The sequence below is a fragment of the Podarcis liolepis genome (assembly GCF_965112155.1).
Source record: "Podarcis liolepis genome assembly, chromosome: 4".
Classification (NCBI taxonomy): domain Eukaryota; kingdom Metazoa; phylum Chordata; class Lepidosauria; order Squamata; family Lacertidae; genus Podarcis; species Podarcis liolepis.
The window spans coordinates 4,192,829-4,215,756 of NC_139558.1; the positions used below are offsets into that span (position 1 = coordinate 4,192,829).

The following is a 22,928-nucleotide window of genomic DNA, read 5'->3' on the forward strand; positions in this document are numbered from 1 at the left end:
ACTGAGATGGGGAGGTGGTGGAGAGTGAGTGGCAGGTGGCTGAGATGTGCAGCCTGATCATGTGCCACAAGCCCTCCTGCTCCTGTAAATTTGTGTCACAGGTTGGCTGCCCATGAATTGCAGATGCTCTCCTTAACCATATATGCAGCCAAGTCAACTCAGAAATTCAAATGACGAAGACTTGGAACTTGCATTGAGCTTTGATGGAGGGCTGTCTGTTTTCTCTAGCTAGGACTTCTCATGCCAGGAGAAATGAAGCTTTTTGAAGTAATAGCAACCTAAGGATGCCAACAGACAAATGGACCATGACTATTGCATTGCACGATGAAACACATTAAAAAATTCATTGGCATATAGAGTGACATACAGGGTTTTTAGAACAGCACTCTGAAACTATAGAATGCAAAAGATATGTACCACACCTACACACATCCAGAGGAATAATGCTATCTCTATTTCAGTTGTCCTTTTTATAGGCTTGCAAATAGTACTTATTGGAATATTAATTTAATCATAGTACATTTATTTCTGCCAGAATTTTCAAGCATGCTGTCTCAATACACTTTGGATGTTGAAGTGAGATTGTTTTCTTTTTTCTTTTTGCATAAGCAACATAGGAAAAAGAGTTGCTGAAAAAATTACCAGCAATTTTATTGGCACTGGGATGTAGCTTTTAGATTAAAATAACACAATGGGCCTTTTGTATTCTATATGTCATGAAGCATGAAGGAGCAAAAGAATGCAGATGTTGGATGCAGAGTGCATTAGGGAATTGATGACACTTCCTTTCCCATGCAGGTTGAATTCAATAGAACTATACAAAATGTAGGGTTGCTGCTTTTCAAAGTATACCACAAACAGCTTCTGTTCAAGCAGGGCTGCAGTCGCATGGCCCGACATTCTGTTTGCCCGACATTTCCTGAACTGTTCATTCACACAGCATAAAAGCCATTTCCAGGAATCTAGTGCAAGTTTGATGCTCATTTCCATGTTAATTGCACCCGAAATTAATTTTTACTCAGAACATTGTTGGGGGTAAAGTGATGAATTTTGGGGTGGTATACAAGCATGCATCTGCAGAAAGGTTGGGGGAGTTGTGACATTGTCTAATAATGTTCTTTTGCTGTGTCACACCATGCCAAATTTAGTGTGATGTGGTGCTATATTGGTCAAAAAGCTACAGCACCACAGTGCACCAGATACTGCAGTGTGAAAAGAACATTAGAAAACTGGACAAAAGCACTGCTTAATGCAACTGCGGAGTGTAAGATGTTACAGAGGTGAATGGTTTTATCTTTGGGTAGCACTTGGGGCTTTGAGCCCCACAGGATATATCAAACATCCAGAAAAATAATGCAACTAGGTATGCCAACTTTTATTTTCTCCTGGTACCTCTGTGCTCACAGTTGCGCTTTAGGAAAGATCTGGGAAAGATCAACAGGCTTCTCGATGGCACAGGCACAGGCAAAGCTCTTAGAAGAGCAGGCTGATGGTCGCTCTTGTGGTTTTGTTTACATACCCTCCAACATTTCTCTGATGAAAATAGGGGTGTCCAATACTACTACTACTACTACTACTACTACTACTACTACTACTACTACTACTACATTTAAAAAGTTTATATTCCCTATACAGGGCTGCCTTCAGATGTCTTCTAAAGGTTACAACCTTTAGAAGACACCTGAAGGCAGCCCAGTACAGGGCTGTATAATTACTTATCTCCTTGGCTGGGGGGGGCGGTCACATAACTCCATACCCTCCAACATTTCTCCAGTGAAAATAGGGAGGTCCTAAGGAAAAGCTGGACATTCTGGAATCAAATCAGAAACCAGGATGGCTTATGTAAATTCAGGACTGTCCCTGGGAAATAGGGACATTGGAGGGTCTGTGTTTATGATTTTAACTTACATTTTTAACAAATTGCATATTGTCTTAAGTTGTGATGTCTTATGAAGCCTGTGCTGGAACCATTCAGTGAAAGATGGGTGATAAGTATGAAAAAGGAAGGAAGGAAGGAAGGAAGGAAGGAAGGAAGGAAGGAAGGAAAACTTCATTTTTCTTAGAGAAGTGTCCAAGGAAGCAGAGAGGAATTTCTAGCTCTAAACCCGTTACCCAGAAGGATTAGCAATGGGTCAAGAAGACATAGATGACTGTAGAATTCAGTTTTCATTAACAAAGGTTCATTGATGACTTCTTCAGGTGTGAATTAGTGGGGATTTAATATTGCCTATCCATGAGCAGCTGGGGTCATGCTTCATCTGAGAACAATTCTGGGCACCAGAACAATTCTGTCCAGTTCTGGGCACCACAATTCAAGAAGGACACTGACAAACTGGAACGTGTCCAGAGGAGGGCAACCAAAATGGTAAAAGGCCTGGAAACGATGCCTTATGAGGAACGGCTAAGGGAGCTGGGCATGTTTAGCCTGGAGAAGAGGAGGTTAAGGGGTGATATGATAGCCATGTTCAAATATATAAAAGGATGTCACATAGAGGAGGGAGAAAGGTTGTTTTCTGCTGCTCCAGAGAAGCGGACACGGAGCAATGGATCCAAACTACAAGAAAGAAGATTCCACCTAAACATTAGGAAGAACTTCCTGACAGTAAGAGCTGTTCGACAGTGGAATTTGCTGCCAAGGAGTGTGGTGGAGTCTCCTACTTTGGAGGTCTTTAAGCAGAGGCTTGACAACCATATGTCAGGAGTGCTCTGATGGTGTTTCCTGCTTGGCAGGGGGTTGGACTCGATGGCCCTTGTGGTCTCTTCCAACTCTATGATTCTATGATTCTATGATTCTATGATTCTATGAATTACTAACATGTATTCAGGATAGGGTTCAGAAAGGAGTAGAACAGTACCTTGATTTGACTGGATTTATTGCTCTAAAAGGAGATAAAATTCTACTTTTTTGGGTGTGCAACCTTTTCCAATAAACAAGACTCTTGGAGATGCTTAGCTTTAAGTGTCACTGACTGACACCATCAGAGATTTGGCTTTCACTGAGCAGTCCTTGTGTTCTTGCTGTGTGTTTTTTAAATTATGTTATGAGGATCTGCTTGAGTGTGTTTAGTTCCATGGCCAAATTGATGTATTTTATTTCTTTGTTCCAATTTCACAGCCCATATATTTTAGGTCATTATTCCTAACTTTCAGTATTATGGTACTTTGAAAATTAACAGACAGTATAACATCTAACAAATTATTACCCAGAGAATATTCTGAATTATTGGTTCTATGAAGGAGAGGGAACCAGCTTTCCCCCAGTTTAATACTTTCAGAATGTACTTAAGACAAGACTTCTGGGCCCTCTCTGCATTTTAATTCTTGGGATTTGGAACCTGTACTGATTCTGATGGCAGGGCATTCTTAACTGAATGGGACCCTACGACAGGTAATCTCTAGTGCCATTAAAACAGTGGTTCTTGAACTTTTTTCTCTGGGCCACACTTTAAGAATAAAAATTTGCTCGCACCACACCAAATTTTTTATTGCTAAGACATACATTGGAAAACAGAAATAAACAACTGCTAGCAATACTTGATTTATAACAGAACACAACGACTTTATAATATTATCATGGGACAGAAAATATAAAACAATGCAGCTACAGAAGAACACGAATCATTCCCCAACTACAGTTATAAAAGAGCCTCTTACATAGTTACCTTAAGTATGCATACAAACTCAGTGAAAGGTGTGAGCTTGCTTTTGCCGCCATGTAATCTCAATCATATTAGGTCTAATTTGAGACAAACAAACTCTAATCTCATCAATACAAAGAAGCCTTTCTCTTTTCTGAACTTCCATATTTGTCAGAGTTGAAAATCCCTGTTCACAACAAAAAAAAGGCGGACATTCAGCCCTTGTATATCAATGGGGAACGGGTGGAGAGGGTGGCGGAGTTCAGGTTTTTGGGAGTAGCTATCGATCAGGGCATGACTTGGAGCGCACATACCACTGCTCTGGTGAAGAAGGCCCAGCAGAGAATTTATTTCCTCAGACTTTTAAAAAAGAACAATCTGAGTGAGAGACTGCTGGTGTCCTTCTACCGAGGCTCCATAGAGAGCATTCTTACATACTGTATTTGTGCTTGGTTCTCCAGTTGTACAGCTAGGGAGAGGAAGGTGCTCCAGAAGGTCATAACCACAGCCCAAAGGATTATTGGTCATCCTCTCCCATCTTTGGAAGAACTGTACGGTTCCCGTTGTCTTAGGAAAGCAAATAACATCCTGCAGGATTCATCTCACCCGGGACACGGTCTGTTTGCACTACTGCCTTCTGGCAGGAGATATAGAAACATCAAGTCAAAGACAAATAGACTGAAAAACAGTTTCTATCCAAGAGCTGTGGCCTTTTTGAATGCTGTAACTCGATAGTGTGACCTGGGAGTTTGATGGGTGTGGTGTGGGTGTGGCTGGAATGTGGTTTGTTTGGTTGTTGTTGTTGTTGTTTTGCTTTTGTTGTTTTAAGGGATGGCATCCAATTTCGTTGCACTTTGTGCAATGTTGCACTTGTGTAATGACAATAAAGAATCTATTCTATTCTATTCTATTCTATTCTATTCTATTCTATTCTATTCTATTCTATTCTATTCTATTCTATTCTATTCTATATGTCATGGAACACTGTAGAAGAATAGCCAATGCTCTTGAAGAGAGGTGTGGAAACGGTTGTATAGCCAAACAAACAAACAAACAAACAATTGATGCTATACCATCCTACAATGAAATATTTAAATATTTCTTTGATTGTCCTTGAATCTTCCCACCACACTTGCCACACTCCCCTGCCACACCGGTGTGGCGTGTCACACCCTTTGAGAACCACTGCATTAAGGCATTTATTAATATCTTGAAACTGATTCCTTTAATCATGGGCGGAATGCTACAATTAATAATCTCATTCCTTCTCACAATAATTTCTATTTGATTTATTATAGTTGGAGTTGTACTTTTATCTGTTGCTGTATAACACACCTTGATTGAGTTTTTCTCATAAAGGTGGGCTATATTTTTTGTAACTAACAAAGATAAATAATGTTAGCTCTACATATGAGCTGAATAATTACCATGAAATGGACACCCAGTGTTTTGACTCACTCAGCTGCAACACCTTGAATGATGAGCTTACTTGGTTATGCTTTGATGAAAGTTCAGCAAGTTATAGGACATATGTGCTGCCATATTGGATTTTACTGGGTCTGCATAATGGAAATGATGGGCATGTCAAATTACATCTAAGTGCAGTTCTCACGTATGTCAGGCAAAACCATGAATTAAACAGGAATGCTGCAAAAAACAAAGAGTTATTTCACAAGTCTCTGTCATGTTGCTGATTTTTTAAAAAAATAAATCAAAAGTTACATTTTAGACAAAAGCAAAATCTGCAACAGAAAAACCTAGACCAATTTGCACTCAGCTTGCTATTGGGGCAACTCCATGGCTTCTGTACTGTTCAGACTTCCTTGCACTGATCCTGGACTCCTTAAACTTGGACGGCTGTTTCTAGCCCAGCTAATCTTCCCTTTCCCATCAATTAGCCTACTCCAGTTTCAGTGACTCACTACCTGCTGCTGAGCCTGACCATTACTCTGCCTCAATAAAGACCTCTTCCTTCACCCTCAAGTAGGAAGCTCCCTGGTTGTGCTCTGAATGGGAGCCAGGACACTGACAACCACAGATAAGTACTGACCACTAGTGGCCAGTTGACTTAAGAAATAAATAGTGCTAATCTCTGTAACATTGCTTCTCCTGTCTTGTCGTGAGCTGGCTTTAACATGAAGACCCCGGCTTGTATTTAGTCAGCGTTCCCCATTACATCCAAAGTAGGCTACTCTGGCTTAGTATCAATTAACAAACGGTGAAAATAAACCAGGGTCACCAACTTCTCCAGCAGTACTGAGTTCTAGTTTCCTCTAATTCCCTTTTAAGTGAACTTGGGCCACTGCTCTCTTTCAACTGTTTTCTTACAATTTCAGGTGGCCATCCAACCTCTGCTTAAAAATCTCCAATAAAGGAGAGTCCACCACCTCCTGAGGGAGACCATTCAACTGTCAAACAGCTCTTGCTGACAATTTCTTGTAACTTGAAGCCATTGGTTCAAATCCTACCCTCCAGAATAGGGGGAAACAAGCTTGTTCCCTCTTCCATGTATAACTATCTGTTCTAGGACCTTTCCAGGTATCAACATCAAGCTGACCAGTCAGTGGTTACATAGCTCTTCTTTTTTCTTCCTTTTTAAAGATGGGGACAACATTTGTCCACCTCCAGTCCACAGGCACTTCACCTGTTCTCCAAGAATTCTCAAAGATTATAGACAGAGGCACTGAGATTACATCCACAACCTACTTTAGTACCCTTGAATGCAGCTCATCAGGCTGGGCACTGTCTTCTTGAGATGTTTCTTTAGATGTCTCCCACTTTTTTTCTTGTTGGAATTGTAGTCATTTTTGCCTTTCATGTTTCACCTTTATGAAATTCCCATCCATGTTGGACTCTGTTCTCACCAGTAGTTCCTTACATGGGAGAAGCCAGGGGGCGGGGAGGGGGCAGCTGCCTCCCTAAATCAAGTAAATAAATAAAAATACTTAACTGAAAGTAGAAATAATCAGAATATTTGAAATTGAAATGCTTGCTGAGGTCACTTGGATGATGTTGTGGCACATTCCAATGACGCAACCGGCAATTTGACTGAATAGTAGATTCCATGAACTGACTCTTCTTGTTGCAGGCAGTCTGGTTCTAGTAAAAGAGGCAGAAATCTTTTACCCTGCCACAAAAAAAAAAAAAGGCTCTGCTCACCTCTCTTGCTCAGCCAGGCACGACTTGTACCCTGGAGCAGTCATTCAGTACCTTGCAGAGAATAAAGACCTGGCTAAGGTTGACGATGACAGGGGAGCATTTCAATGGGCTTTGCTTACTGCGTGTGGACAGAAAAACTGCAATAGAAAAGAGGAATTTGAGGAATTTCTGCTGAAAAGTTTTTTAGCAAGTCCAAGAAAACTTGTTTTAGTTTAGGTTTTTAAAAAATAAGATGAAAAAAGGTCCATTCTTTGCAATTTTGCAAAATATACTCGTTAACTTCATGAAAGGTACTCCCTGATGTTAATTTTATATTTAACTTCCTAGTTTTCAAATGACTGAAGATTGTGACAGATTTTCTGAGTACTTGGGCTCAAAAGAAAGTAATTTAGAACAACTGTTGTTGAAACATTTCATCCTGAATCTGCTAGACAGAGCCAGACAGAAGATAATGACAGGTGTGTGTCTCCCCAAGCTAAATCCTGGCTACAACTCATTGTTCCTTAAGCTTTTGGTAATCAACTGAAAGTCCAGAGTACCCAACTAACCACACTCAGCTTTCCCTTCCCTCTGTATAATGAAACCTAGGGGGACATCTAGCTAAATTGTTTTGATTTTTTTAATATATATTTTTTGTTGATAAAAAAGTTTCATAACTATGCATTTTGAAATTACCGGTATACATGTTAAATCTCTTTTCTCTCCCCCCCTTTGCTTTTGAAAGCACAAACACTGGACTATCATGGTTTGACCCAATGTTTCCATGTGTTTACTCTGTGTATGTGTTTGGTAGGGGCATCAGCATTTAGAAGTAAATTCTAAGCACTTGACTACACAGTGGCCATCATTTACTATATAATAATGTTTGACAAATGGCCCATTAACATCAGAAGGAAGCCTTTTCAATCAGGCACTTACTCTGCAAGCTCTTGAGTAAAAGGTACTTAATCAGTGAAATTACATTTCTACCTATGTGTTTATTCCTTTGTCTTTCTTCTTCAGAGATGCATTTATGCCTATTTAGACACTACCTGTTGAGAAACACTGACAAAAAGATAATGCAACTAATTGGTAATCACTGCTTGCTCCTGAAAGACATGTTTTTCCTAAAATGCAGGTTCCCAGAGATGGAAGTAAAGCCTGGGCTGTGCTCTTTTGTTGAAAAATCCTACACTGGTTTAGTAATAATATGACTTAAAATCAAGTGCAATGAAAGGCGGTGGGTGAGAGCAGAATCACACTTAAACCTTTCCATTGTTCTTCTCTTTCGGCATTACAGCTCCTTCTTGTAAATTCTGTATTTTTTCTGTCATGGAATGAATGGAACACAAGGGGTATTATCTTTGACTGGGGTGAAGCAATGACTGACAAGCAATTTGTTTCTTACTGAAGCAGCTCAGTGATGGAATGTGGCCCTCTTTTCACTGAGCCTTTAAAACTGAGCCCCATGCAGCCCTCAGAAGCAGTTCAGAGCAGCCTGCCTGAGTCTCCCAGTTGTCTCTGTGGCCAAATCCCCCAACTGCCAAATCTTGCTGCCAATGTCACTTGGCAGGCTGGGGGAAGCAGGGCCGTCTTTACCAGATGTGGCGCCGGGGTGCAAATTACCATGTGCCCCAGTGCCCCCAAATTACCATGAATAGTGTTGGGATGGCCATAGCTGTGCACTGCCAGACATCCGGGGGGGGGGTGCATCAGCAAAATTGCCAGAGCATCCCAAGTGGCTTATTGTGTTATTCTGAATTCTTCTATCTCCTTTTTAGTTTTTTCACATTCTTTTTTACTTTCTCTAAATTCTTTGAAGGTTTTTAAAGAAGCTTCTTCAATACTATGCTGGATTAGCTATTCTGACTGAGATAGAGCGGAAATAGGCAGAGTCTCTGAAAGGTTGTTGTCTCTTGCTGTCAGGTGCCACACAATCCACACTATGGGATTAATTTTGTTGTTGTTTTGTCGTTTAGTCATGTCCGACTCTTCGTGACCCCACGGACCAGAGCACGCCAGGCACTCCTGTCTTCCACTGCCTTCCGCAGTTTGGTCAAACTCATGCTGGTAGCTTCGAGAACACTGTCCAACCATCTTGTCCTCTGTCATCCCCTTCTCCTTGTGCCCTCCATCTTTCCCAACATCAGGGTCTTTTCCAGGGAGTCTTCTCTTCTCATGAGGTGGCCAAAGTATTGGAGCCTCAGCTTCACGATCTGTCCTTCCAGTGAGCACTCAGGGCTGGTTTCCTTAAGAATGGATACGTTTGATCTTCTTGCAGTCCATGGGACTCTCAAGAGTCTCCTCCAGCACCATAATTCAAAAGCATCAATTCTTCGGCGATCAGCCTTCTTTATGGTCCAACTCTCACTTCCATACATCACTACTGGGAAAACCATGGCTTTAACTATACGGACCTTTGTTATCAAGGTGATGTCTCTGCTTTTTAAGACGCTGTCTAGGTTTGCCATCGCCTTTCTCCCAAGGAGCAGGCGTCTTTTAATTTCGTGGCTGCTGTCACCATCTGCAGTGATCACGGAGCCCACGAAAGTAAAATCTCTCACTGCCTCCATTTCTTCCCCTTCTGTTTGCCAGAAGGTGATGGGACCAGTGGCCATGATCTTAGTTTTTTTTTTATGTTGAGCTTCAAATAAGATTAATAATACTAGCCTAGTTTCTTCATAAAACTCCAAGAAATGTTGTCAAAGGCTTTCTCTGCATCCACAATTATCAAAACTGCCTTAGTGTTGATATTCACTTGTAGTTTTTCTAGAATATTAATTATATTCCTCATGTTGTCAGACATATGTATGCCCGGGTGAAAGCCCGCTTGGTCTTTATGAATTTCTTCTACTAACACCTTTTAAAATCTTTTAGCCAAAATATCTGCAAAAAATTTATAATCCACATTAAGCAACGATATGGGGCTGTGATTTTTTGCGGGTCTCCACCTTTGCCGTGGCGGCCAGACCCAAATTCCCACGGGGCAGATTCCTCCCAATCAGAGGAATTCCGCCATTACTGGAGGCACCAACCCGGAAATCTAGTTTTAATGCTGTTTTCAAAGTACCCCTCTACAAGATGTTAGCTGTGTTATTCCAATTAGAGATGGAAACTGTAAGTTTGATTCTGTTTGCTACTTTAAAAAAGAAAGAAAAGAAAAGGAAGAGGACAAATGCATTCCATTGTATAGATTTCCTGCTTCAGAAGTACATGTGTTTATCACAGAAGGGTAAACTGGAAGCATGAAAACCAGAGGACTTTGAAGTTTGCATGCCCCCAGAGTTGCAAGTTCAAATGACAAGTGTTTTCCCTACAACTGTCAGTTCTGGCACTACTAGCCAAAGTCCTTGCCAAGGCAAAGCACCTGAGAACTTGAGACATCAAAATAATTTTGCAAAGATCAATAAGAAGATGACCTGTCCCTAAGTGTGTGTGTGTGTGTGCGCGTGTTATTTAACGTACTATTTTCTCTTTTCAGGCAAGGGATTTTTATCTTATTTAATTCCACCCACAGCATGAATCTTTCCTGAAATGCCATTGCCAAAGGTCTATTTATCTTCACCTCAAGAGGAGGATTCCTTTAAACATGCAGCTAGAAGTGACTTTAAGATGTCCTTCAGTTAATCCTTTTGTTTCAGGGATTGACTACACCTAAACCAATCCAAACAAATGCTTGTCTAGCTATGCTTAATGATGTTTGCATTTTAATTCCTCTGCTCCATTGCTGTTTTTTGTGTTGCCTTCTCTTGCATTAAATTGTAGGCATTGGGTGGTATCCGTTGAATTAAAACTGGTTTTCCAAGTTTTCCCTTGGTTCAGCACCCCTTTGCCCAATGAGAGAGGGCAGGGCGCAAAATATTTTTTCCACCCCCCCCCCCGCCAAAGTGTGCAGTGTTCTGACTAAAAGCTTGAACTTTACTAATTTCAAAAGCTAGCTTGATTGCAGATTAAGAAATTATTATTAAAAATTAAGAACTGGGAAACATCTCATGTCATATGATTAGGGAGCAAGATCTACTGGTATGATTAGGTTAGAATCCAGTGGATCTCCTGCATATCCCACCCCCCTTCTGAGCTGAGCCTGGAGGATCTTAAGCCCTGAAAAATGAGTGTTCTGGGGAACTGTAGAGGAGCAGATTTAGGTTGGTTCCTAAACCTGTTCTGCTCACTCACATTATCTAGGAATCTGGCATAAGTTATGATGGCAAACAGGGTTCTGTAACTCAAACACTATTTTAAAGCCTTGTTTTCCCTCTGCCAGGCTGAGGCCAGCTCAGCCAGCAGCAGTCCTGCTGCTGAACCAAGTTTAGCCCTGGTGTAACTTTACAGTGGCTTAACTTACAGTGGCTTGCTTCATGCCAGTTTTATGTGCATAGGATCACTCCCTTAATTGTTAAAAGGAACCAAAACAGGATCTTCCATCACATTTTAAATCACTGAACTGTTAGTTATGAGAAGTGGCAAAAGGGCATAGAAGAACTGATGTGCCTTTCTTTTACTACAATCTCACCACAACTTTTTTTTTTTTTTTTTTAGGTCTCTAGCACAGCACATGGACCCACGGCTAGAAGTAGAAACCTGGAAAGGCCTTGGAGAGTACTTCAGTGAACTGTTATCTGTCCTGTGACTGAAAGTCTTTCCATTCAACTGATTAATATGTTTACTTCACCTACTATCATTTCCCAGGTACGTGCTGGACTATTGAGTCTACTCAATGGCTTATACCAGTGGTTCCCAATTAGCTAAATATAGCAGACTCGAAAGCCAAGCCATGGACCCCTTAATTTTGAATATGTTGATATCTCTGTGGTAGTTTTTGTTATGTGAATGGTGCCAGTATACCCTCCAAAATGAGCAGCACAAAACCAGTCTGCGCTCCTGTGCAAGTTACATGACTCACGTGAGAGCATGGTGCCCCAAAACAAACATTTCTGGGTGCTGCGATCTTGCATGAGACATGCATGTGGTTGCGATCTTGTGCGTTTATGTGCGTTCCCCCCGAACAGGATGTCTCACACAGTTGGTGGGTATGTGCCCTCTGGGTGGGTTTTCCAGACCCCCTGGGGTCTGCGGACCACCAGTTTGGAACCGCTGGCCCAGGGGTCTGCAACCCGCGGCTCCGGAGCCGCATGTGGCTCTTTTACACCTTTGCCGCGGCTCCGGGGTGGATACTAGCGAGGGGAGGAGGCGCATTGTGTGCCCCGACACTCCCCACTGTGGCGGGCGCTGTACTGGCTGTGACGTCGCATGGGGGCGGTGCGTGCGTTAGTCCCGATGTCACCTTCCCGCCCGCTGTCAGATCGCGGCTCTGGAGATATATTTGTTTTAAATGTCGCAATGGTTTTGCGGCTCCCAGTTTTTTTCCCCCTTCGGAAACGGGTCCAAGTGGCTCTTTTTGTCTTAAAGGTGGCAGACCCCTGCGCTGGCCTATATAATTCAGGGTTTCTTTTTTTATCTCCCCTAACATGTTATTTCTCTTCATTGGTGTTCCATAGAAATAAGCTTGAGTCAACTCCATGAACAGGAGTATCTGCTGAGTAGAGTTCTGATCACATGGTGTTCGTATCAGTGGAAAGTAGAGAGATAGCTTTCACTGATTGTCCCCTTCCCCCTTGTCACCATTTATTTCTTTGTTTCCTTACCTACCACCTTTCATCAATAGATCTCAGGGCAGTTCACAGAATAAAATACAGAATAAAAACAAGTAAATGATTAAAACAAAACAACAACAAAATAACCTTGCCCTTCTCACAGATACATTTAAAAGGCTGCAGAATATTAATCAGCCCAAGGCCTAGTTGAAGAGGAATGTTACTCAAAAGATTTCTGGAATCTAGAGGAAACTTAAGGAGAGCTTAGCTTATGAACTAAAACTAGAGGAAGTGTTCATGTTTGCCCACAGAGCAAGCCAAGTAATTCTTGATGGTTGCCCCCAGTGATATTAGTACAAAGCAATTTAGTTTGGCTAACCCCAACACTGTAACATAATCCTCTTCATTAACTGAACCCCAACTACCTAGCATAACACTTATGACCATTCCCAGTGATACCTGGGTGCCATAACGTGGGACCCAGGTGAATGTCATGACCTAAGGCAGATCTCAAGACCTTCAGGTCAGCAAAGCACAGCCTGCACCTATGCTCACATCCTCTGCTACTCTGCTTACATAACTGACCTCAGCCTACTAAGTGGAGAGTCTACACAAACACATTATCACAGTCACAACCACAATGTATCTGTGTCATTGTCCCTTTTGGGGGGAGGGGGGAATGTACTGGAAATATATTGTGATGAATATAGGGGTTGCTCGTGCGTAAGTTACCGCCACTCCTGGCTAAGTTGGCTTGTTAAACCTTTCCTGTCCGGACAGCCCTTCACTTCGTGGCTGCCTCAGTCGCTAGCAGGATCCGTCAGTGGGCGTTTCTTAAACCTTTTCCAACATAAAAGCTGTTTGACGCCAAGTCTCCTCCTACTCTCCCTGCGCGGAAGTCTTCTGCGCAGGGAGGGTGTGGGTAGTGGAGGACCCGTGCTCTCCCTGCTGGTGTCCAGCGAAGAGTCCTGGAGCCCTCTCGCCGATTCCCCCATCTGCCCCCCTTTATCCCTGGTGTTGCGCTGATTTCCTTCCCCTGCTGATGAGCTGCCTCTCTCCCTGCTGGGTCCCTCTCCAGCATCACTTGAGAGCCTTCCCTCCGCCTCTGGCTCCAATGTCAGTTCCCTGATGTATATCCATATCTCTTTTGCCTTTAGCTGTCCATTCAAGAGCAGTGGTCAAGTGGCCTTGAGGTCTCAGCTTGCTAACTGGGCTCTACAAGGGTATTAGATGTGCTCTGGAGGATTGGGGACCCTCCTGAAGATGAATGAGATGCAATGCTGGCAGCTACAAGGGGAAGGGCACCCCCCTACTTTTGGTACGATTTCCCACTGCATCTTGGTTCTAGTCATTAATGGAAGGATCCTGTCTGTTTGCAGAGCCCTAGTCAGACTCCAAGCCATAGTAAATGCCATTTGAATTCTTGGTGGGGGTTTTCCTACAGTGATAGTTCTGTGGTTGGTTTGGATTTTTTAAAAAGGCTGAATTAAGTCAGCTTTCTCAAATCAGCAGATAATATTTTACATAAAAACACATTTTTGACAATACAAGGGATTCTTCAGTTGGCTGAATCTTCACATAGTTCTGTGTGCTGACACTTGCATGCTGTTTGCTTGACTGAAGTGTCAAAGATAATATTTTGCTTTTGGGCTTAGATAGCTGGAAGCTTGACTCAGATTTCACCCTATATATTTCATCTTTGCATTGGCATGTGACCTGTCTATGGTTATTCCATACATTTCATGGCCTTTTGGCTTCATTGTTTACAATCTTCTTGCCCTCTCTGTATTGTTGTGGGTGGGTGTCCACACACACCTGCCATCTGAGAGTACACTACATCAGTGTTTCCCAACCACTGTTCCGCGGCACACTAGTGTGCCACAAGATGTTGCCTGGTGTGCCGCGGGAAAAATTAAAAAATTCGAAAGATTTTTTTTTTTAAAAGTCAAATTTTCGATTGGGGCGCCGTCACTAGATGACCCCTGGGGTTCCCTCCCTCCCTCCCGCTCTGCGCCTCCCTCCTTCTCCTCTTCCTCCGGGGAGGCCCTTCCTGGCTCTCGGCCAAGGCTTGGCGGCTGCCACTCACTCACTCGCTTGCCCACCCGTCCCTCCATCCCTGCACCCGGCCTCTCCCCCTCCGTCCCTGGCGCGGGGGCTGCCGGGATCCGTAGTCCCCTCGCCCTTGGGCTCCGCGCCTGCGCGGGGTGCGCGAACTACGTTTCCCAGCATGGCCTGGCGGGCCGGGCGTTTTGCTTGAAGCGCTCTTCTCCCGGCCATGGAATGAGCGCGGCGGCGGCGGCCGGGTGGGCAGGGGCTCTTCCGCGCAGACCCCGCGCAGCCTGCCTGCGCCCCCGCGGAGATCGGGCGGCAGGATGGAGCCCGGGGATCCCCGCAGAGCGGCGGAGGCAGAGGCTGCCCCCCAGGTAGGGCTGCGTCGGGGTTTTTTTATTTTTGCAATGCTGCATCCGCGCCGGAGGGGACGCATCGGACCGCGGGGAGACCCCTTGGCGGACGTGCAAGGCAATGCGTGCGTGCAGGCGTTGCATGGAGTGCAGTGCAATGCAATGGCAACGCGGCACCCTGCATGCATGCATGCAACTTCCACCGGCGCTCCGGACTTGGCAGGTGAGGGGGGTCCCCAGTGGGCGGCAGAGAGAGCCGGGAGGGCGAAGGGGAGCTGGGGGGGAGCAGCGCTGCTCCCCGAGCCGAGCCCAGGGGGAAACTTCGGCGTCGTTGCGCCGGGTGTTGGAAGCGGAGGCTGGCGGGGGCCCCTCACCTGCAAAACCTGGTTGCCTCTCATATATTTCGTGCATTGCATTCATCGCCCGCTTTCTCCTCCAAGGAGCTCCCGGGGGCGCGCGTGGTTCTCCCCGTGTTATTCTCGCAACAACAGCCCTGCGAGGTGGGTCAGGCGAGTGGCCCAAGGGAGCACCCAGGGATTGTCCTGGCCAGGTGGGGTGATTTGAACCCTGCTCTCTGCTCTCATTTAGCCCCCACATGTGCATGACTGTGCATGACTGAGGTTTTCCCCCCTCGTGTTGGCTATGGTGTGAGTCTGTGCTGTTAATTAATGGGGTTCTGCCTTCGGAGAAGATGAGCCAGCCCTCAAGGAGGTGATTATGTAATTTGCTAGCAATTCATGTCCCTCCCGGCGTGACGCTGCGCGCTGACGTCACGGGGCTGTAATGGTGGTGTGCCTCGAGATTTTTTTCATGAAACAAGTGTGCCTTTGCCCAAAAAAGGTTGGGAAACACTGCTGTAGCATATATTCAACACAAAAAACCAGCGGCAATTTGTTTTTGACAAAGGACAGCTGGACATATAAAGGGCCCCATTACCTTCAGTAGCTTCGGGCCTCATCAATCCTAAATCTGGCCCTGCGTCGGACGTTTGGCTTCCAAAGAACGTTTGCAAACCAGAACACTCATTCCGGGGTTGCAGTATTTGGGGACCGGAATGCAAGGCGTTTGAGATCCAAGGTATAACTGTATGTTCTTTTAAATATTTTTTTCTCTCCGTGAAAAAGACCCTGAAGTTGGGAAAGATGGAGGGCACAAGGAGAAGGGGATGACAGAGGACGAGATGGTGGGACAGTGTTCTCGAAGCGACCAGCATGAGTTTGAGCCAACTGCGGGAGGCAGTGGAAGACAGGAGGGCCTGGCGTGCTCTGGTCCAGGGGGTCACGAAGAGGCAGACACGACTAAACGACTAAACAACAACAAACTCCAACAGCTCCTAATGCTTGGGCATGCTAGCTGGGGCCCATCGAGTCCAACATCCTCTGGAAACCCCAAGGCAGCTAATGTTTCTCCAGGATGCCTCCAGCTAAACTGGCCGCCATCGTGCCAAGCGTTGGGCAAATCTAGTTTAGAATGCGGAGCTTTTGGCGTGGAGGCTTGTAGACGCTTCACAAACCAGGCATGGCAGCAAGACCTCTTGTGGATACCTGGTTCTTGCACCATACCACGCTCAGTTATCGGCTGCCTTTTTTGTTACCTAGACCAATTCCAGGTGCTCCTTAAACTTCCTAAATCAGGAGTGGGAACTGCCCCGAGATCTACGGATAAAGGGCGGTTATACAAATTTATTAAATAATAATTCTGCTCACAAGGCTGTTTCCCACAAACCACACCCTCCCACGCTAGATAGCAAACACAGATGACAAGGGACGTGTTGTTCCTTCTTGCATGTAACACTGTGTTCCCAGTGTCCATCAGCTGGGCAAAATGCAGGGTTGGGACTGGCAATACACAACGCCCTTTGTGCAGCCAGCTGTTGGGAGCCCTCCATAAGGAATTTTGACAGGTGGAGAAAACTCACGTGTACATGATGCCTTGCGATTGACCTGTGGGTTGCCCCACACAGCCAGTCCGCCCACTCGGTGGGGTCAGGTAGTAAAGATCCGGACCCCAAAGCCCAAACGATTCCCCACCTGAATATATCTAACATGAGCCTCCCCAAACACAAACTTCAGGCTGAGTCTACCTTAAGAGCCATTAGGCTGACAGGTACCAGCAGGCCAGACGCGGGTGGCGCTGAAGGTTAAACCACAGAGCCTAGGACTTGCCGATCAGGTCGGCGGTTGAAATCCCCGCAATGGGGTGAGCTCCCGTTGCTCGGTCCCTGCTCCTGCCAACCTAGCAGTTCGAAAGCATGCCAGTGCAAGTAGATAAATAGGTACCGCTCCGGCAGGAAGGGAAACGGCGTTTCCGTGCGCTGCTCTGGTTCGCCAGAAGCGGTTTAGTCCTGCTGGCCACATGACCCGGAAGCTGTACGCTGGCTCCCTTGGCCGATAAAGCGAGATGAGCACCGCAAGCCCAGAGTCGGTCATGACTGGACCTAATGGTCAGGGGTCCCTTTACCTTTGCTTTTTACCAGCAGGCCAGACTGCGTGACCTCAATGCTTGTAGATATCAGGCTGTCTCAAAAGACAATGGAGTGCACCTCCAGGGGTGAAATCAAACCACTGTGTTAGCAGCACCCAAGTAACAACCCCAGGGGGGCGTAAGCCTGGGCAGCAAATATGGGGGTCCTGCGCTGCCCAGATGACAAGACTCACTGATGGGGTCCAAAGGATAGCAGAGCAAGACACCTGGATGCAGGTGTTGCCAGGGTACAAGCACCACCCAACCATTTTAGGGAATCCATTTAGGATTTGGGCATTTACTCCTTAACCCTTTCTTCTCCCCAAAGGTATCTTGGCAAGGCAGGGGTGGTTTAGAATCAGTTTCCCTTCTCCTTCCCAGGTGAGTAAGCCCCATCTGGCCATACCATGATTAGTGATTAAGACAAATGACAATTTGATAGAAGAAATTTAAAGACTATTTAACTAAATATTGTGATATAAGGGAATTAGAAAATTCTTGGAAGTAACAAATAGGCTTAGGGGCAGAATAAGAATAGGTGGTAGTAAATATTAAGGATTTGAATATTAATAAAAGAGATGAGGATAGTAAATGAAAGGAGTGAATATTATTAGAAATATGAATTTGGAGAACTACTATACAGGGGTTATAATGAAATTCAGTTAGAGGGGATTTGAGGAAGTCAGGTATCAATGTAACGAGAATTAGAGATTTGAAGAATTCTGTTTTGTGTTTTTCTTTTCTTGGTGTGTGTTTTGTAATATTTTCTTTTTTTCTGTGATATGTGGAAACGAATAAAAAATGGCAATTTGTTTCCCATTTTTCCCAATCACACATTCAGTTGCACATTTGTTTTTTCGGGGTGGGGCGTTTGCTTGTTAAAAGTTCTAATGAAAATTTTTCCCAATATCCAGATTTTCATATGCAATTTTGCTCATACACACATTATGCAAGCAATTTCCTGTAATATATGGTAATGCAGTTTTCTGCCACTTGTTTCAATGTCCACTTTAGCCTAATTTAGACATTATGGCATATGTTGGGCTGGACTTTCAAAGGTGTGACTTTCAAAGGATAGCCATTGTTTTGGTTTGCCTATTGTTTCAGGAAACATGAAACAGGTCCACATATTTATTCAGTGAAGTGTATATACCTCTTAATTATCGCAAAGGTATCATTCACTCAATCACTACTGGTCTTTCTTCATGTCTGTGAGAGTCCCCAGGCGACTTATTTTGATGGCTTGCAAACAGGTTAGATTAGATCTATTCCTCATGGAGCCTGCTCTTTGCAAGGGAAGAGGGGGTGGTTACAAGTTAATGAGCACTCATCCTGATTTGCTTGCTGGGACTTTGCGAAAACCATCCTGTGTGTTTTTGACCAGCTATTCACAAAAATTAAACCCAGAGGCCTTCAGCCACTAATGCTCTACAGGCTTCAATTCTATTGTCTTTTGAAAAGACCAACCCTGGGTCGTATGACAGTAACCTACGCCAAAATCAGGGAGCTGTGAAGCTTCAAGTCAAGGACTACTCATCTTTTTGAGGCCTGTGGGCATTATCTGCCGAACCAGATAAACTGTTGTGGGCACCACAAACTGCAGCCTGGTCTATGGGCTACAGCTGAATGCTTGCCGCACGCCTCATTACAACAGCCCTGTAGGCGCCAGCGAAGGACTGTGTGCACACATACAACCCCAGTTTTCTAAATAAAACTGCTTTCGTACAGCACACATGGAGCCCCCCCCCTTGCTTCCAAGTGTGTGGGCTCAGGTCTCAACAGCCGTTAAAGACATCCAACACAACAGGCAGCCTTGTCTTATTAAATTTATTATTCCAGTGGTACTAATACATTGATTTGCACAAGGACACCCATTTAGCAGAGAGGCTGCTTTTGCCCAACTAGAAAAGCCTCCCCCCCCTTTTCTTTCCCAATCCTAAAAGAACATCCCTCCAGACTGCCCCCCTCCTCCCCATCGAATCCAGTATTTGAGTATGGAATGAAATTTCACGCACCCTTTTCTTTTCGGAAGTTTGCCTGTCCTCCCCCAACCTGCAAACCAAGGGAGGAAAAACCAGGTTTTCCGCCCTTCACTTGGCTCCGAGCGTCAAATAAATATGGAGACGGGCAACGTTTCAGTTGCATCAAATGGAAATGTATTTTTGGAAGTTATAATGGCACTGGGTGAGCGGCCCCGCTGGTTCGTGTGCAGACGGCCTGGAACCTCTAAGGCTGAATGCAGACACGGCTCTTTTTAAAAATCTGCCCCGAGACGGAAGATCAAGCAAGGAAGTGGCCCGATGCCTTTTGCAAGACACCTGCGGCGCTGATGTTATTATGCCAAGTTAAATTTGGAGTCCCACAACATACATTTTTCAATTTATTCTTTTACATCTGGTGTTGCATTTTTAATTCTGCTTGGTTGATTGTTTTTTACAATTTGTCCAGGAAGTTATCTAGTGCGGGAATGCCCTCCTTCAGTCCTTTGCGCTTGCGGGTCTCGGCGACCACCTGGCACGGGCGGCTGGTGTTGTCGAACGGGTCTCCGGGCAGGATCTGCCAGTGGTCGAACACACACTGGGGGAAAGCCTGGCCCCCTGTGTTGGATCTCAAGTCAGCAGTGAAGCCTGTGAAGAGAGAGGGAGAGAGAAGAGTTTATACTGTAAGCAAACAAAACTGTAAGACAGAAATACAGCTGTTCAAGTTTACCCACAACCAGCTCATTGTCTTAGCTAAAAGCAGCATCCTGGAGGCATCTACCTTAATAAATAATATTAGTAATAATTTATTAATTTATACCCAACCCACCTGGCTGAGTTTCCCCAGCCACTGTAGGCGGCTCTCAACAAAATATTAAAAGCACAAGAAAACATCAAACATTGAAAACTTCCCTAAACAGGGGTTGCCTTCAGATGTCTTCTAAAAGTCAGATAGTTGTTTATTTCCTTGACATCTGATAGGAAGATGTTCCACGGGGAGGGCGCCACTACAGAGAAGGCCCTCAGAGCTGGGCCTCTGTGTCCAAGCTGAACGATGGGGGTAGAGATGTTCCTTCAGGTATAATGGGCCATTTAGGGCTTTAAAGGTCATTCCCAAACTTTGAATTGTGCTCAGAAATGTACTTAAGAGGAACAGAAGTCTGCTACCAGGGCAAGACCTGCTCAACTTTGTAGCAGCCATCTCAGATTAGCCTGGGAGACAACCTCTGATCGATCCTTCACACCTCCAGCTGCTGACAAAGGTTACCTGGAAGATGCCAAGGAAGGCTGATAAAAGCTGACACTTACCAAAGGACTCGTTGACAGGGAGATAGGCCTTGACCACAAACATGGGGGTCACCTGGGACTCCTCAAAGACGTGCCCCCGCTTCCTGTTCAGCACGCCATAGATGCCACCCACAACCTGTTCTGGGCACTGGAAGGGGAAGAAAGTGGGTATATGTTACAGCACTGCACAGAGTCAAGCCAGTGGGCTGCTGCCGCCGCCTCTTAAGAACACAGCCTGCCTCCAGTTACCCACCTGGATCTCCACAAGGTAGATGGGCTCCATGAGGCGGGGCTGAGCCGTCAACACGCAGGCATAGAGGCACCTTCTGGCCGTGGGAATGATTTGGCCACCTCCGCGGTGGATGGCGTCCGCGTGCAGGGTCACGTCGTGCACGTCAAAGCGGACGGCGCACATGTTTTCCTCGCAAAGGGCACCCTGGAGAAAAGAGAGAGGTTGAGGGTGGGAGAGAAAATCATTTTCTAGTTTGCATTCAACCCAACTTTTCTGTCCTTCCTCTCTGAAGCAGGCAACGTAGTTTTTTTTTTTTAAAAAAAGCAATTAAGCACTCTGCCATAGCAGCCAAGAAGCAAAGGTAGGGCCAATGCCTCCTTCAGCTCATGGTCAGCCTTCTTCCTGCAAACTGTCAGAGCCAGGAGGAGGAGGAGTCGCCCAGGGGACCAGAGGATGGGAAGAGCGTGATCTACTAAGTGGCAGAGAATCGGAGTCTAGATATGATGGAGAGCAGCAACAACTGAGAAAGGATAGGCATAATATTTTACAAGAATGGGAAGGAACATCATGGACAGAATAACTGTCACACACAGGAGGTTTAAGGTAACATGTCAATACGATTAGATGTCGTTAGTACTGCAGTTGTTGTAAGAGGGATTGTTATTTTAACTGGAGTGTAATTGAGATGGGTAAGATTTTTGGAACGCAGAAATAAAGCAAATAATCAAACCATCAATTCTAGCACATGGGAGGCCACCTAAATTATTTAATTTGGCATCTGAATAATTGGAATTAGCAATTGTATATAATTTGGCATTGCTATAATGAGGCTATTACTGGGTTATTGTAATTGAAAACTAATGATGATTATTATATATAAAAAGAGAGAATTGGAGACTAGAAACAGGGGAGATGCAAATATCCGTTGATTCCCTTTCCATCCCTGCCCCGCAGTAGTCGTCCCATGGAATCGGAAGGGATCCCAGAGGTCATCTTGTCCTCTTGCAATGCAGGAATCTTTCCCCCTATGTGGGACCAGAACTTATAACCCTGAGGTTGAAAGCCTCATCCTCTCCCATCTCCCCACTGCCCATGGCAGCTCCTCCTGAGGAAGAGGTAGTGTGTGTGGGAACGGACAGAGCACCTAGCAGGAGGAAGGGGAATTCGGAGACGACACCCCCACCCCCCTCGATCAAGGAGGAGAAATGCAGGCCAAGCAACACCCAGCAAGGAAAAGTGAGCACCTGAAAAGGACGCCCCATCGCAACTCAGGGGGAGGGGCAAGAGGAAATCACATACGAGGCTGATTCAACTTCCTAAAGCTGGAACACAGCCTTGAGGGGCTGATGTGACAAAGCACTCAAAAGTTACAGGGAACCAGGCAGAGGGCCTGTGGAACGCCCTCCCACCAGATGTCAAAGAGGAAAACAACTACCAGACTTTTAGAAGACATCTGAAGGCAGTCCCGTTTAGGGAAGCTTTTAATGTTTGACCGACTATTGTATTTTACTATTTTGTTGGAAACCTAGCCAGGTGAGCGGGGTGCAAGTAATAAATTATTATTCGGAAACTGCAGCAAGTCTCTGCTCCGTTCCAAGAAGGCAGGACGCAGACAGCCCACCGCCCTGCGATGAGGGGCGCCCACTCTTGCTTACCTCCTTCGTGGCCCACTGGAAGCCTGCCACAACGCTGTCCTTGATCTCGTTGAGGTACTGCACCCCCTTGGTGATGTCCGTCAGGATGTTGGGGCCAGTGCCGTCCGGGCCGAAGTACCAGATCTTGCGGGCCTCGGCCACGTCCCACTCGTACTTCTCAGCCAGGTAACGGGCCCGTGTCTTCAGCTCCTGGCGTGCGGAGACGTCTCCTTTATCGATGTCCTCGGCCAGGCCGCCGGGGAAGGGGCGGGCTTTCATGTACAGGCGGTTGCATACACAACGTGGCCTGTGGGAGAAGAAGACTCACTTTAGCCCAGGTCTGTGTTACGACATGGATGCAATGCGGCAGCGAGCTGCAGCTGGCTGGAAAGCAAAACATGATGGGAATGTTGGGACTGTTCCGTGGGAACAAAGGGACAGTCTATTCACTGTGCTGAGCACCAGATTTAGCTCAGAGTGTAATTTGACCTGTACAGGAAGTACAGGAGGTGGAGTTTGTCTCTCTGCTGTTGGAGTTTGAAGAGAGCAGACGCGTTTCTC

At 45.3% G+C, this 22,928-nt stretch overlaps 1 protein-coding gene and 1 long non-coding RNA gene across 2 annotated transcripts in view; both read right to left on the reverse strand.

The window, feature by feature from the left end:
• LOC310706086 overlaps positions 1-22,928 on the reverse strand; it is a 1,025,148-nt gene that overhangs the window by 738,868 nt on the left and 263,352 nt on the right. The window lies entirely within an intron of this gene.
• On the reverse strand, positions 19,369-22,661 carry LOC310705710 (elongation factor 2-like). Its single transcript, XM_083500471.1, has 4 exons — positions 22,389-22,661; positions 20,755-20,937; positions 20,523-20,649; positions 19,369-19,862 (listed from the first exon to the last, which is right to left on the reverse strand). Exons 1-4 carry the CDS (start codon positions 22,644-22,646, stop codon positions 19,669-19,671), a joined length of 762 nt encoding a protein of 253 aa, XP_083356597.1. The 5' UTR covers positions 22,647-22,661; the 3' UTR covers positions 19,369-19,668.

Coding starts and splice junctions, on each gene's coding strand:
- LOC310705710 (XM_083500471.1), bottom strand. CDS start 22,646: ATGAAAGCCCGCCCCTTCCCCGGCGGCCTGGCCGAGGACATCGATAAA. Junction 20,938..22,388: donor TCCAGTGGGCCACGAAGGAG/GTAAGCAAGAGT, acceptor TCTTTTCTCCAG/GGTGCCCTTTGCGAGGAAAA. Junction 20,650..20,754: donor TCTACCTTGTGGAGATCCAG/GTGGGTAACTGG, acceptor TTCCCCTTCCAG/TGCCCAGAACAGGTTGTGGG.